The sequence below is a fragment of the Zootoca vivipara genome, chromosome 16 (assembly GCF_965207765.1).
Source record: "Zootoca vivipara chromosome 16, rZooViv2.hap1.1, whole genome shotgun sequence".
Taxonomy (NCBI): Eukaryota; Metazoa; Chordata; class Lepidosauria; order Squamata; family Lacertidae; genus Zootoca; species Zootoca vivipara.
Window position 1 is genome coordinate 31,871,353 of NC_142599.1, and position 16,777 is coordinate 31,888,129.

The window sequence follows — 16,777 nt, forward strand, 5'->3', positions numbered from 1 at the left end:
GCTTTTAAGAGAAGGCTTTCAGAAAACACACGGGAGATCTGGGACTCGTCTCCCCTTTATAATAGACTGTGTGGTGTGAAGACAAAGAGGGAGAGGGAGACAGGTTAGATGTTCTTTCCCACCACCCACCCATTTTTTTTAGAATCAGAAATTCAGGCACTGCCAAGTCAGGTGGGGGTTTCTTCATCTATGCTGATCATTGATGTTTTACTGCAGATTTAGTTTTGAAGCGTACCAGGATACAAGGCTGCAAGGAACACTCGGGAATATATTGTGTGTGTGTGTGTGTGTGTGTGTGTGAGGAAGATGGACATAAACCGGATTGCTGTGGTCCCCAGCAAGGGGGAGACAACAGCAGGCTGCTGGGGGCAGGAATCCCAAGGTTTGCAGAAGTACACAACCATCTTGGGAAAGAAGAACTTCTAAGGCTTTTTTTGGGGGGGGGGCACACACCCAAAAATGATCAGTGTGGGCCCATTTTGTTCAATCATGAAATGTAGAAAAGGGAGGGGAGACCTTGGTGAAATAGGTGTTTGTCTTTGTGTGATAGAAACATGTGGAACTGGGTGGAGGTAAAATGGAATATACAGTAGTATTGTATCCTGGCACAGCCAGCTGGAACACTTTCTCAACATTATTTTTTTTTGCAGGTCCTCATTGTCACCAGCCCTTTTTTGGAGCTGGCTCACAGTTGAAAGCCATTTATGGGACCCACTTGTTCCATTTTAACTTAACAAAGTATGTGTCCAGATGTACTTTGGAGCAGGCTGCCAGCTGGTTTTGCACCCTGATCAACCGACTTCACCTGATATGGGCAAAAATTCCTATCATTGTGGTAGATCAGGCGTGGGGAATCTTTGGCCAAGTCTTATTGAAGTACAACTCCCATCAGCCCCAGCAAGCATTGCTAGCAGCAAAGGATTATGGGAATTGTAGTTCAGCTGCATCCAGAGGGCCAAAAATTCCACACACCTATGACTGATGGTCATGGAGAGTTTGAATCGAAAGAACCCAGGACAGGTGGGCTGTACACCATTACAATTTATTAATACTGTACTACCTTTTAAATCCCAGCTTTCTTTCCAGGAGCTCAACGGGATGTTCACGGTTCTCCACTCCATTTTGTCCTCACAACAAGCCTGTGAGGTAGGTTAGGCTGAGAGACAGTGACTAGCCCAAGTTCAACCAGTGAGCTTCATGGCAAAGTGAGGATTTGAACCCTGGCCTCGCGGGTCCTAGTGCAACAGCCAAACCACACCACCACACCAGTTCTTGCTCAGCAACAGAGAACATTTTTTGCATACAGAAGATCTGGGTTTGTGGATTCCACCTGAGGAAGGAAGGATTGGAAGCTAACCAACCTCTTGCTACACCTGTGGTGTAGTGGCTAAGAGCGGTAGACTCGTAATCTGGGGAACCAGGTTCGCGTCTCCGCTCCTCCACATGCAGCTGCTGGGTGACCTTGGGCTAGTCACACTTCTTTGAAGTTTCTCAGCCCCACTCACCTCACAGAGTGTTTGTTGTGGAGGAGGAAGGGAAAGGAGAATGTTAGCCGCTTTGAGACTCCTTTGGGTAGTGATAAAGCGGGATATCAAATCCAAACTCTTCTTCTCTTCCTGAAAACTGGAGCAGTAGGGTCCTTTGAATTGCCCATGTATTTTTTAAACCAGGTCAGGTTCTGCCCCCAAGACATACAACAGCCAAGTTAGACGAGACCCACCGTGATATACCCCGATTATTCAGAAACATGCCGAATAAATAGCACCAGTAACTTTATGTGCTCCACGGAAGGCTGAGGACAATTTATTAGTAGTAGAAACAGGTGGAAAATTTACAAAACCCAAACAATGGTTCTGATCGCAGAGAAGTAAGTTGCTTCATTTGTGGCGAACAGAGGGGGGAGAGAGGCAACCTCATTCATGGGGAGGGAAAGCTGTCTGGCTTTAACATTTCAGGAGGTGGTAGTACAGTATGGGCTTGCATTTACAGAGTCCGAGAGGATAATTAGTCTGCGACAGGGTTGGAGAAACGTGGCCTTTGCAGATGTGAGGCCTCCAGCGCCCATCATTCCCAGTGAGCATGGCAAATGGTGATGGGTGATGGGAGTTGTAGTCCAACACCATCTGGAGGCCTGTAGCTTCCCCATTATCAGGACGGATCCATCTGCAAAGATGGCGAGCAGGATATAGTGGTCTGAAATTACACCACCCGAGTTCTTCCACCCAAGTAGAGCCAGTGTGGGGAAACTTTCCCCTCCAGGCGTTGCCAAACTACAACTCCCATCATCCTTGACCACTGGCCATGCTTGTCGGGGCTGATGGGAGTTGTAGTTTGGCAGTGTCTGGCTGGCGGGCCAAAGGCTTCCCTCACACCTGTAGCCGTGAGACCAGGCCTTGCCCAAGATGACATCGTTTTCTTTCCCCCTGGCCCATGTTGGCGGCCCACACCTACAAAGAGAGCAATGCAGCATTTCAGCATGTTGCCATAGCAACCTTAGCAGAGGCAGCCTTAGGCCACAGGCCCGAAGCCTCACTGCCGCTGCCATCATTCTGGGCATAAAGGGGTGAGGCACAGGACAGCCGCTGGAGGTGGCTTCGACTGAATGTGCTGCTCTTGCCTGCGAGCCTCGCTTATCAATGGGCAGCCTTGTCCTCGTGAAAAATATACCCACACGCTCGCTCACACAGTGTGCTAATGGAGCTCCCTCAGCCCCTAGGCGGGGGACAAAGGCTGGTATTGTCTCAAGCCTTTTTTGGGGGGAAGACAGGGGATGGGGTGGAGGGGGGGGAGAGAGAAACGAAAAGCAGCACGCAGCTGAGGAAAGCAATGGCTCAAGCAGTGCATTGTGGGTATGCTAGCTTCTTAGCCAATCAGGACTCGGCTGGTTTTGGCCATCTATGGAGTCTTGCGCATCCAGCCATAGGCTTTACCTCGGGGGGGGGGGGGGGGGAGATTTCTTGAACTCCAGCTGGTGATAATGTGGGACGTTAAAATAAAAACAGAAAAAAGAGTGGTTCTACAATAATCTGAGAAGGGAGGAAAGAACCACCTCATTGCCATTTACTATTAAACTATGTGCAGATTTGTGAACCATTTGTCCCCCACCCCTGACTGTTTCCCTAGCCCAAAAGCTGCCCCTCAACTTCTACTGCTCCAGAGATTCTGATGAACTAAACCGTTCAAGAGATGGAAGAGAACTTCAAAAGTGGCAGAGGACGAGAGGAGGACTGCTCGGCCCAGCTTCACATTGCTGCAATCCCAATGGAGGACAGTACTGTCAGGATAAGGACAAGGACTCCGGACTGGTAGACCTGGGGTATTTTGAATCCTTTGCCCAGGTCCCATGCCTACAAGACACAGAGAGAGGGAAGCAAAAGTGTTGTTTTAAACAGCTGTTTTTAACTGATTATTTCATTGGTTTATTCTTTAAGCAAACCATTATACACATTTTATGAAATAAATAATAAATTCCCATCTGTCCCAGCCAGCATGGCCCAAGGTCAGGGATGATGGGAATTGTAGTCCCAACAGTATGTGGCGAGCCTAAGACTAGACACCCCCATGTTGGGTTAGTACCAGGGAGACCCCACTCAGCCATGAAGCTCACAGGGTGACCTCGGCCTGGTCGCTGCATCTCAAACTAGCCTACCTCACGGGGCTCTTTGGAGAATAATGTGGGATGGGTGGGTAAGAAACCATGTTCGCTAGCTTTCCTCAATTTGGGCCCCTCTGGCTACTGCTGCATTCCTACTTCCATCACCATGATGACAGCTGATGGAGTCAGAGGTTCCCTTGTTGCAAGACTGCCTCTTGAGAATGCATCTGAAGCTCCGTGAACACTTGAAAGAGCTACGGTATGCGCAAGTCGTTATGCAAAGTAAATGGTGTAATTTGCATAATTTACCCCAGACGTACAATCGGCATGCATCTATACATAAATGAATACGCACACCCATGTCTGCAGCCACCCCTAGCCTGTGTTGTCCAGTAATTTGCAGCCTCAAAGAGAAATACAACTAATGTTTGTAGACCTCTCTAGCCTAGTCCCCTGGAAAAGATTCCTACTCCCCAGAGGTGTCCAGGGAAGTGCTGTTACCCACAACTCTGCTTTCAACACCGCAAGGCATTTCCCGGCTCCCAGATTAGTTCCTCTGCATGCAAGCAGGTCCTAACTGCTGCACTAGAATTGACAGGTGTATGGCACTGGGGTGCAGTGTGGCAAGTTTGTGGGGTTTTCTCCCAGATTGCTCTTGCTTTCTGCAACTGTATGCTGGTTGGGGTGTGTGTGTGTGTGTGTGTGTGTGTGTGTGTGTGTGTGTGTGTGTGTGTGAGAGAGAGAGAGAGAGAGAGAGAGAGAGAGAGAGAGAGAGAGAGAGAGAGAGAGGTGTACACATCACTCTTTTCTCTCTCCTGGCAATATTCTTTTCTGTAGCTGTGGCAGCTTCCGATGACAGCCGTTTGTATCAAGTGACAGCAGCTTCTATGCCTCCCTAATAATGTACAAGGGCACACTTGATGCGCAGGGAACAAAATCCATTTGTCAAGCCCAGCGCCCACCAATCGGCATCCCTGCCCCAAGGGGCAGCCACTGATTGTGACTCTCAGTAAACCAGAACGCCCTCCAGATCTTATTTTTCAAAAGCAAAGGGAGGGGTGGGCAGGCAGAAGAATCCATGCATACTATCTGGAGTGAAGAGGAAGAGAAGATGCTCATTCGGAGAGGCATAAGATGCCCAGGAGCTGGGCAAGGGAGTCAGTGGGTTGGCCTTTATAAGGATTTTTTTCCCCTCTAAAGAGAAAAACAGACACACACACATACACACAGAGCTCACACTTCTCCCAGGGAGAACCGTCTGTCCCAAATCTCAGCCCCGGGTAAGTACTGAAGAGTCAGTTGCTTTCAAGGGAATGTTGCAGAGTCCCAGAAGTGAGCAATCACAGCAGTTGTTCTCTCTTCCCACCCCACCCCCCCGCACCAGAGAAAACACGCTGACAGATCTAATTGCTTTGAAAAGAAGTGCCACTTCGCAGCACTGCAAATGACAGAGGAGGATACAAACATGCGATATGATTGCTCCTTGCTCTGGGGGTGCAGGCTGTGTGGTGTAGTGGTTAGAGTGCTGGACGAAGACCTGGGAGGCCACGGTTCAAATCCCCACTCAGCTTTGAGCTCACTGGGTGACCTTGGGCCACTCAGCCACCTGACCTACCTCGCAAGGTGGTTGTGAGGATAAAATGAGGAGGGAGAACCATGTGTGTCCCCTTGAGCTCTTCAGAGGATAGGAGGGTTGTAAATGCAGGAAGTAAATATGTAAGTAAGTATGGTAAGTCAACTCTTTCCATCCCTTTGCTTTTAGGCACCTGGTTCTTGTTTTTTTAGCTGTTGGTCACAGTTGCACGAGTTAATCTTGGCTCAGGATGCTACCCACACAGAGACATCCTGCCACTAGCCCAAACCTCCCCCTTTTGTTTGCTGAATGTGTGGGCAAGCAATGTTCCTCTGGCAGAATCCTCAGTGCAAAGCTTCCATGTACAGAGGCAGTATACCACTGAATACCAGGACAGCCGCCTTCTTATTTATTGATTACTATTACATTTCTATCCTGCTTTTCCTCCAAGGAGCTCCAGGTGGCATCTGAGGGTCTTCCCAATTTATCTTCACACTTTATGTCTTCAGCCTGGCAGCCCCCGGCTCTTTGGAACTCCCCTCCCACAGCACTTTCAAACAGGTGCTTTCTCTATTACCTTTCTGATACACACTTAAAAAGTTTTTCTTTCAACAAGCTTTCTAAAATCTCTATCCCGGTTGGCACCTGCTTTTGGTTTGAATCGATTTTGTGCATGTGCTGTTGCTTTAATCTTTTTAAATATATATTTATTATTTTTTTAAAAAAATTATATTGTGCTATTGTTTTAATTATTTTCATATGTTTATTTCAGCAGTTCGTATGCCACTTAAATCACAGTCGCCTCTAAGCCAGGCATCTCCAAACTTCAGCCCTCCAGATGTTTTGGACTACAATTCCCGTCATCCCTGACCACTGGTCCTCTTAGCTAGGGATCATGGGAGTTGTAGGCCAAAACATCTGGAGGGCCGCAGTTTGGGGATGCCTGCTCTAAGCGGTGTAGTGCAGACTCAGTAGAGTGAAAATAAAATTGAGCTTAAACGATAAAATCAGAATAATTTAGTTAAAATGCCTGCTAGCAAAAAAAACAAGTCTTTGGTAAGGGCCAAAATTTCAGCAGGGGAGTGGGAGGGGTTGTCTGACCTCAACTGGGAGGGAGCTCCATAAAAATGGGCCTGCAATCCTGAACACATAAACAGCGACTCCTCCCAAGACCTCAGTGATTACTTATGTCGTTATATTGCAAATGGCTCTAGGATGCATCATGGGAAGAATTCATATATATATATATATATATATATATATATATATGCACCAGGCCTCACTCTTATCCCTTTTAAATTTACCCTAGTTTTTTGAAATGTTTTAATTTGTAATGCCAGTAAAGGTATTTGTATTTGTAGGCACCAGGTAAAAACATTTAGCCAGGCCTTTGGCTTATAATTAATTCTCTGTGGCCTTCCTGACTTGGAGGGATGTTTTATTCCTGCCTTTTAAAAATAGGATTGCCCTTTAGTATTTTTTTTTTTTTTTGCTTTCTTTTATGCTGGCTTCAATCTGTTTGTTTGCTTCCATATTGTAAGTCATTCTGAGTTATGATGGTTAAAAAAAAGCAACAAATACATTTAATAAATAAAATAATGAATGAAATCAATAATTAATATTAACGACAGCAGCAATGGTGCGAGGAAGATTAGGACAAGGTCAAGCAGTGAGTTCCATGGCTGAGTTGGGATCTGAACCCTGGTTTGCAGGTCCCAGTCTAGTGACCACATAACACATTGGCTCCCAGTACGTTTCCGAGCACAATTCAAAATGTTGGTGCTGACCTTTAAAGCCCTAAATGGCCTCGGTCCAGTAGACCTGAAGGAGCGTCTCCACCCCTATAGTTCTGCCCCGACACTGACGTCCAGCGCCAAGGGCCTTCTGGTGGTTCCCTCGCTGTAAGAAGCCAAGTTACAGGGAACCAGGCAGAGGGCCTTCTCGGTAGTGGCACCCACCCTGTGGAACGCCCTCCAACCAGATGTCAAAGAGAAAAACAACTACCAGACTTTTAGAAGACATCTGAAGGCAGCCCTGTTTAGGGAAGCTTTTAATGTTTGATGGACTATTGTATTTTAATGTTTTGTTGGAAGCTGCCCAGAGCGGCTGGGGAAACCCAGCCAGATGGGCGAGGTACAAATAATAAATTATTATTATATTATTATAGTGCTCTAATCACTACACCACCACTGCCTCTTTTTATGCTGTGAGGCCCCCCAGCTGCCTCCATATTCCAAAGGGGCTACTCACTAGATGCCTGATTCCGTTCCAGGTGTGGAAGGTCAAGGGGAAAGCCAGGGCAAACTTGGCAGAGTAGATGAGGGCAGGCCCCAGGCTAAGGGACCTGATCAGCTCCAAGTAGTCAGCAAAGTGTCCTGGGAGGATCAGAGCGCTTAAGCCAAAGAGCGACACCCCTGGGGAGAAAAACAAAAGAGAAATGGGCTCCTTTGGACAACCTCTTTATCGAGCAATCTTCTGCACAAAGCCGATGCGGAAGCTGGACTATGCCCGATTTTTGTCTGAGCATTCATTCCGATTTGTTCATAGGCAGTGCTTTTTTTCTGGGGGTAGTCAAAGATATGCAGTACTGGCACCTTAAAGCACCCCCCCCCATGTGAAAAGTGTGGCACTTACTGTAACAACTTCACGGTGAGTAGCTGAACTTTTTTCTTTTCTTTTAAAAAGCACCGTTCATAGGGCAGTTCTACAGCAATGCGCAATTGCCCTACAGCCACCGTGAACTTTTTGCAGGGTGTTTAGCTGTTTCTCCATTAAATCATTCATTTGTCCCACCTTTCAACGTGTTGCCCACCTTTTCGCTTTACAAACGGCAAACCTCTACTCTTATGGGAGGCAGCAATGGCAACCCACAAAGAGGATTAGACTGATTCATGTAGGAGAAGGCCATTGATAGGCTATGCTCTGCCTCCAGTTGGGAGACAGAAATGCTTCTGAATATCAATTTCTGGAAGCCACAGGAGGGGAGAATCCTCTTGTGAAGGGATCCTGCTCAAGGCCTTGCCACTGAGGCATCTGTTTAGCCCCTGGGAGAACAGGATGCTGGACTAGATGTGACAATGGCGTGAACCAACACATTCTTTTTATGTTCATATGTAAAAAGACCTTATCTTGGGGGTGGGGTGGATTTGTTGTGCAATGGCTTTATTTGCAAAAAAACCTCCGATTTCAGTTTGAGCTTGAGCTGCTCCTGTGAAATTCTGGCTGTCTGGGGGCACCCAGGGATGCTAAGGAAATGGGAGGCAGACATACCACCCTCAGGCCCCTGAATAACCTCTCACATTTGCTATATGACATCTAGTGCGCAGCAGGTAAAGAGGCAGCTGAGCAAAAGGGGCGTTTTGCAGGCACCAATCAGCCCTGTACAGCTCTGGGCACAGCGTTCTGCCAATGCCAACCACCAGACACAATAAAGTAAAATGGCGAATTCAATCCAAGTGGCTTAATACCACGGCTCTGCTCAGCTTGTAAGGCCACCAACTAGAGTAAGGAGCATCCATCAGGCCAAGACACAGAACCGCTACAAGCAAGGCCGGATTAGCAGTGGCTTGAGCTTTGACAAAGCCCCTTAAAGCTTCTGCAGGGAAGTTTCCTTTCCAGGCAAATTACAGATCAGCTACCAATGCGCAGGCAACCTCAGCTAGCTGAGCAAGGAGAGGCAAACCCCGCTGGCGAGAGTTGGGACGCAGAGCCGGATTGACATGCGCCGGGGACAGCTGATATGCAATAAGGACAGCTTGATGAGAGCGCCTGGGTTGGCTGGAAGAGTGGCGGCGGCGGCAGCAGCAGCAGCAGCAGCTTCCTTTTAAGCCTCAAGGCTTCTCCTTGCTGTTTCCAGATGGCACTGCCAGAATGAATGGCAGGGACAGTGGAGAAGGGCAGGCGGAGCTAGCAAGAGCGACGCCCGCCAAGCTGCTCTTAGATCTGCTCCCTTCCTGCCCACCTGCCCATCACTGGTCAGCAAAACCCTCCCAGGACACTTCACCCGCCACCGTGGCCAAAGGAGCATCCTGCAAAGGGCAGGACCAATGTGGCCCAAGCTGTCCTGCTGTTTCCCAGTGGTCATGCTTCTCATTTTGCTGCCTGCCCAGACTTGACCAAGGCATAAAAAAAAAAAATCTTCTTCTGCTCCCCGATCTCCCCAGGCTGCTCGAAATGAATCTGGTGAGGTGCCTCTTGGTTGACAGGCATGAGAGTGGGCTGTACCACTTGAGACTGCAAAGGGTGGGTGGGGGGGTTAGCACTTTTTAAATGCATGACACATACGCATGCCCCATGTAGAGGCAAAAACACACATTTCCTGAAATTCAGCAGCATTTCCCCATTGCACAGCAGAAAGGCTACAGTCCATTCTGCAGTGAGGGAGCCGCAGCTGTAAGGAGGGCGCTGAAAAACGGGAGTGGGGTCCAGAGGAAGATGACAAAGGACAGACCCCAAAGTACCTAGGCTCATTGCAGCTCCTGTGCCACGGTGAGAAATGGACATCATCATGGGCAGGGACCAGCTGAAAGAAGTAGAAAGAGAGGCCAGTGAGATTGGGCACAAAGCAAGGCCACCAGACCGCCACCAACATGCAGTTCACAACAGCTCTTTCTTCCCCCCACCCCATCCCACCAAACTCTCTTAAAAAGGGGGTAGGGAACCTGCAGCCAATGGGCCCATTCTGGCCTGCCAGCGGGTTCTTATTTGGCCCACCAGTCCCTTTCCTCCAAAACACGCCCACCTGGTGTCGCTGGCTGATGTAAACTGATATGTAGGTTAAGTCCTGCTGGCTGCAGATTCACTAGCGCATTCCCCACGAGGAACACACTGGCGAAGCAGACCCTTGCAGAGAGCAGGATTGAGCCCTCCACTCATCAGCTGATGAATGGAGAGTTAAATCCTACTGGGTGCTGCATCGCTAGCATGTTCCCTCGCATGGAATGCACTGGCAAAGCAGACCCCTCTCTCTGCCCTAGAACTTTGGCAGGTGGAAGGGGGAGAAGCCACTCTTTGGTCACCTGACATCATCATAGCATCAGGTGATTGACAGGTGGGTGACCCCACCCACCTGTCAAAGTTGGCACACAAGGTGGAAGGAGATAACGAGGGGCCAAAATGGCTCCCCACTCTGGTCTTAAAGCCTTTGTTCAAATGATTACTCAACTACTCCGTTTCTAGATTGTCTATCAACCAAAGTCCCTGGGGTGTTTTCAGAAATCAGTAAGACACACCAAAAAGAAAAAAATCCCTATGTAAATGACACAAAACCTTCACAACCCAGCATTCAGACAGCACCAAAAACACAGATCAGCATAAAGTAAAACCCCAAAAATAACGTTTTGCACAGATCTAACTGCACTAGAAGAAAAAAATAAAAAAGGCTGAGAGAGGGAAGAGGTCTCCAGCTGACGATGTACGGTAGTGACGCAGTAAAAAAAGTGATGCAGTTTGTTCCCATAAGAAGCAGTGATGGCCACAAACTAGGGTGGTTTTAAAAAAGGGCTAGACAAATCCATGGACGAGGAGGCTATTAACAGCCACAACAGCTGGTAGCAGGTCCTACAGCATAGTATGTGCATCTCTCAGGTGTCAAAGACCAGGCTAAAGAGGTAAGTCTTCAGCATATGACAGAAACTGCAGAATGAAGGCATGCCAAATGCACCTCTGTGGTGGGGACAGAATTCCTCCATTTAGGGGCCACCACAGAGAAGGCCCTCTCCTCAGCTGCAATGCGCAGTTACAGTTAGTGGAATTGCTTGTACTTTTTATTTTATTTCCCCCTCGCTATATGGAGTCAAATGCTGAGTTTTGGATCTTGTTTGTGTATGTGGGCTATTAATAAACTCAAAACAGAACTGATTTGGGGAAGGAGGGGGAGAATCGGTGACTCTCCAAGTCTAAATCACCTAGGATGGGGAAACTATTCCAGCTCATTCTGTGCCTGTGCCCAGAATTATGCCAGGAATCCAGCCAGATGAGGAGAAGGGATGGAGGAATCTATGGAGGTGGCTGAAGAATGACTTTGCCACAATGGCAGGAATCCTGGAGGGGTGATGGAGGAAAGAGAGACCGGCTTAAAGGGAAAGCAGCGGACCTTCCAAGCGCCACTGTGAAGAAAGAAGGAATAGGATGCTGCAAGGGGAACAGGGTGCAAATTCCGCATCCAGGGAGCCAATGGAATATAGGAAGCTGCTTTACAGTGAGCAAAGGTTTCAGGCAGGGAGTCTCTCTCAACCCTACCTGGAGAAACCGGGGACTGAACTTGCATGCAAAACTGTTGCTCTACCCACCGAGGTGCAGCCCTTCCCCTGTGGCGTGCAGCAGCATCAAATCAGAATGTCACCCCTTTCCCTTTAAGTCAGCCGCTCTTTCTTCGACTGCCCTTTCAGGATTTCTGCCAAAGCGGCAAAGAGTTCCTCTGGGTGATCTCAGTGATCCAGCTGGGATATGAAAGCTCAGGTTGTCCTTAAGGTATCCTGAGTCAAAGCTGCTTGGGGCTTTGTATCTATAACACAGGAACTCTGAACCTGTAGCAGATGATGGCAATAATGCAGTAAGCCTTGGGGAAGCCTTGCAGAACGACTAATAAAGTGGAACAATGTCTGGTTGGCCCAGTATAAATTATGTTGACGATGTGCTGCAGAAAAACACCCACCGACCCCATCCCCATGCCTGTCCTAAATCTTGCTCTTAATCTCGTATGCTTCCCTTCTTAAACAATGCCAGCTCTTACTGGTAGATGGTGACATGAGGGGACAGAGGACGGTTGGACCGGGTGTTCTTCTCCCAAAACTGGGCCATCTCCTCCTTTGCCGTCGTTGCCATGGGGACCACGCTGGAAAAGAAAATACAGGAGAGAAGAATGGCGCTGGGGCCTGTGCCGTGCTTAGGAACATGGGAAGATACTGCATTGCAATCAAGAGAACAGGGCGGGTCCTAAAATGGGAGGAAAAGCCATGGTTCGATCATCTCATGGGTGACTCATGGGCGGCTCATGGTTTGTTAAACGAACAATGCCTCAAACTGGAGGTGCATAACTTTTGCTGTTGTTGTTATTCCTCCTTCCTCCCCACCCCTTTTTCTTTTTTTGGTCATCTAAAATAGGACACTGGAAGTCTGAGGATGGGATCTACCTCATTTGTTTTCTGCAAGGAGTTTTGTGGAGGTGAAGAGCAGGGTTATTTTTTTAAAAAAAGGAAAATTACTTAAATAATAAAATAAAATGGATGCACCAACTTCCACTCCTGTAGGGCTCCGAACGGAAGCTTGTTTAGGGACAACTTTTGTTTGCAATAAATAAGGGTGTGGTGGAGGGGCACAGAGACATAGGGTGAATGGAAAACGGCACAGAGAACCATCTGAAGCCAAGTTGTTGGCAAGTAAACCAGCGAACGCCCTTTGATTTATATTTCGTGTGAGCAGCACCTGCAGATTCTATAAAGTGCCAATCACAGCATTAACAGCTAGCCAGCCGTTTTAATGGCCCGTGAATTATGGGAGAACAACGGGCGGAGGAGTGAATCTTGCAAGGATCCAAACAGCAGGAGGAGAATTAACAAAAGCCGTTTTTTTTTTACTGTCATAAACTCACTGCCGCATGGAGAGTCCCGGTCCGAGACGAACACAGAGGCATCGCCGGCTGGCTAATCTGAAAGACAAAAGTGCTCTTTGAATTTACAACTGAAGTCTTATTCTTCCCACTGAGACGCAGTGCAAGGCAGGAAACATGGAAATACAACAGGTTTTGCTCGATAATCACGCAGAAATCATTATTGTTATTATATTGGGATGTGTATGTGTCTAAAACCTTTTGACACAGTAACGAAATAAAATGTTGGCACTGCAACTAAGGCTGTGTACACACCACACATTTAAAGTACAGGCCGGCCTACCCTCCAGAGTTCTGTGAACTGAAGTTTGTCAGGGGCTGGGAACTATAGTTCTTTAAGGGGTAAACTATCAGGGGCGGGGAGAGAATGTAAATATATGGTATGTACTACACAGCCAAAGAAATATATCGCCAGCTATCCATTGGTTTAAGTAAATCACAATCCAGTATTGCCAAAAGCATTTTTGACCAGGCAGTCTTCTTCAGTGGCAAACAATAACAGCTATTAGATGGATGAGTCTGAAATGGATTATATTTCAGGTCTGCTTACATCTAGGTTCAGGCTGCCCAGGCTTTTAAATAAAATGTGAAACCACTCATTCAAACCATTAAGGAACAGAAATGGAGTTGGTTGCAATTCCTCAACTTCCACTGCAAAACTCTCACAGATCCACCCAAAGAGACGCTATATATGGATTTCATAAAAGGTTTTAAATATTTATTGATCTAACAGTGACTTATTACAGATTTAATATAAATCTATGTATATCGAGCTGAAGGAATGCGTGAACATAATTTTGAAAGGTAAATGCTTGCTATGTATTTGTCCATCAATACCGTGTTTCTCATATTATAAGACATGTCTTATATTTATTTTTTCCTCAAAAAAACACACTATGGCTTATTTTCAAGGGATGTCTTATTTTTTTCCTCCTCCTCCTGCCGCGGCCGGCATTGCTGCTGCGCCTATCACTATGTCTTATTTTCGGGGTATGGCTTATATTCCTTGAATGCTTAAAATCCTGCTATGGCTTATTTTATGGGTATGTCTTAAAATATGAGAAACAGGGTACGTTAAATCTTCTTTCAAAAATTAATAAAAGGGTATATTCGTGTGCATATGTGCACTACACACACAAAATCAAATGTACAGTCCTTCACACCTCCATCCTTGAAATGCAGCTCGTTTTAATTTGCTCACTAAACACAAAATATCCAAGATGGGAGAGAAAAACCAGCCCTGCCAATAACAAAAAGCAGTTATTTCATTCCCGGACCCCTAAAGGGTAAAGGTTTGCAGGCTTCTGGAGGGGCGAAAGGGAGAAAGAAAACAAACTTTCATTTCATTCTGCAGATGCCATTTGTCACACCTGAAGCGCCAGCAAAATAGCAGGTCATTGTTTCAGTGCAGTAAGCACCACATTTCAGTCGCAAACTGACACCATGAGCAAGAGGTACGGTAAATTAAGGATTTCAATTTCTTTTTTTTATTATAGGCACACACAAAAACACCCCTGCAAGCTACGGGAGCTATTCTAGACAGATCCCGTCAAGCTGTTGTCAGGCAACATTCAAAGGCGACACACCAGCAAAAAACCAGTGATTCACAAGGCAGCCGGTCATAGCTCAAGGAGTTTAGAGATGGGGACTGGAGTGGACTTTGTCTAAAGGACACACTAGTGTTGGAGATAATTGACACACAAAAAAGTAAACTTGCTTATAAGCAGAGGACCGCTGCATCAGGCCAAAGGCCCACCTTGCCCAGAATCCTGTTCTTACAGTGGTCTTCCGGATTATTGTGGGAAGCCCACAGGCAGGACCTGGGTGCAATATTACTCTCTTCTCTTGAGATTCCCTGCAACTGGTATTCAGAGGCACATGGCTGCCTCTGTCAGTGGAGACAGAATATAGCCACTGCAGCTGGTAACCTTCTCTCCTCCAAGAATTTGTCTATTCCTCTTCTAAAGCCATCCAAGTTGGTGGCCATCCTGACCTCCCGTGAGAGCACATTCCACAATTTAACAATGCACTGTGCGAAGGAGTTTCTCTCCGGTTTCCAGCTACCCCACTTTGCTAGATAGGTTCCTTCCAAATCAGGGAGATTTCTGGGAAAAGTTTGGGTAAAATTAGGGTTGCCATACGTCCAGAATTTCCCAGACATATCCAGAATACTGCATTTGTCAGCAGCATCTGGGCGGAAATCCGGACATATGGCAGCCCATGTCGACAGTGTCAATTTTGCCAATTTCCCCTAGAAATGAGACACAGACAGGTAAGAAGAGCAAAGAAATAAGAATTGAGACCAGCTGAAAGCCTGGTGATGAACATGTTTCGTAGGAAGCGAGTGGCAAAGTGTGATGGTTATTTTTCTGTAACTAGGATGCTTCCCATTATTATTTTCTGCAGGGCGGTTGAGAATGTGAAGTGGTTCCATGGAAAAGCATTGCTTCTGAACTGGCAGTGGGTGAAAAGAAAACTCTTGAGCATGGTGGCAGAACTGTGACAGCTTGTTCACACATAAGTTGCCACTTGATAAGTGATGCACATACATGTGGGAACCAACTCACACATACAGGCACATGTATTCAATGTTGCACATGTATGCAAACCTTTCATATTGTATGCACACATGCACATAGACAGATGATTTTACAGATATTTGCAATTTCACAAACCTATGGCTGTTAAGTTTAGATGTGCGCGTCTAAACCCACATCAATAAAGCATGGGCATATATGACTACAATGCCATAAACCTGCACATGCATTTAAGCTCATGTGTTCAGAGATGCATATACACAGCCTGTGCATAGTTCCACAAAATTGTTACATATGCTTTACGGCTACTGCACACTTCCATACAATAAAGCATGCATACACAAAGACGTATTCACAGTGCCACAAGCCAGCATATATATTTAAACTTATGGACACACAGAGATGTACAACCGCACACATGCTCACATGTGCCACAAATATATTTCTGTTTCAGTGTATCTGAAGAAGTGTGCATGCACACAAAAGCTCATACCAGTGACAAACTTAGTTGGTCTCTAAGGTGCTACTGGAAGGAATTTTTTTATTTTGTTTTAACGAGGTGTTGCAATTTTGTGTTCTAATGCTGTAATTCACCCTGGGATCTTAAGGTGAAGGTGGGTAATAAATTAATAATATGAACAACAGCATACAGTATACTTATATACTTAGCTATGCGCATAATGCTGAAATGCGTGCATCTTACACCTGCAGGGCTTGTGAGTGAGCGCGCGCATACAGACACAGATTACATCTCTCTGCACACACAAGTTTAAATGCACACACAGATATGTGGCACCGCAAAAACATGTACCCATGTGCTAACAGGTGTGGGGCGTGTGCATGCAAGCAGAAAGGCAGGCACAGCCTGCTGACGGATGTGAACACGCACTTTGTACATGCAGGAGGATGACAAAACTCTTTAGGTTTGCATTTCAGCTTCTGCAAGAGGATAACGGAACGGCGCTTTAAAAAAAACACCTTTAGGGTGAAACCCAATGTCACCCAGTCGCACCCAAGGGCACAGGTGCCCCCACCCACAAACGGCCCCTCACAGTACACACCTCATTTCCCAAACAGCCAGGAATGACCCCCACCCCACTTCCCACTCCTCTTCCCTCCCAGCGCTTCGCTCCCGTCTTCTGTGCCCCGCAGTCACCTTAATAGAGACACCGCCATCTTGCCGAGGCGCCTCTCACTCCAGCGTCCCTCCGCCCCCACCCCAAGCAGGAAGAGGGCGCAAGGTGACGTCACTGCCCTACTTCCGTCGTCAAAGGCAAGCAAGGGCGGAAGGGAGCTTTTCAGCAGGCGGTGGAGGAGAGGGGATACGCGCGCCTGCTTAAGACCTTGAGGGTTTCCCGTCCCCTCTCGGTGCCCGCAGGCTGAGATCCTGTGCTCTTTTTGTTTATTTATTCGGGAGTAAGGATTATTGATTTGCATGGGGCTCCTTACTTCAAATGAGGACT

General features: G+C 47.1%; 1 protein-coding gene across 1 annotated transcript; it reads right to left on the bottom strand.

Annotated features, from left to right (window-relative positions):
* Positions 1-1,768: 1,768 nt before the first annotated feature.
* On the bottom strand, positions 1,769-16,513 carry SDHC (succinate dehydrogenase complex subunit C). Its single transcript, XM_035099003.3, has 6 exons — positions 16,471-16,513; positions 12,760-12,816; positions 11,902-12,003; positions 9,629-9,690; positions 7,419-7,582; positions 1,769-3,347 (listed from the first exon to the last, which is right to left on the bottom strand). Exons 1-6 carry the CDS (start codon positions 16,488-16,490, stop codon positions 3,243-3,245), a joined length of 510 nt encoding a protein of 169 aa, XP_034954894.1. The 5' UTR covers positions 16,491-16,513; the 3' UTR covers positions 1,769-3,242.
* Between the last annotated feature and the right edge of the window lie 264 nt (positions 16,514-16,777).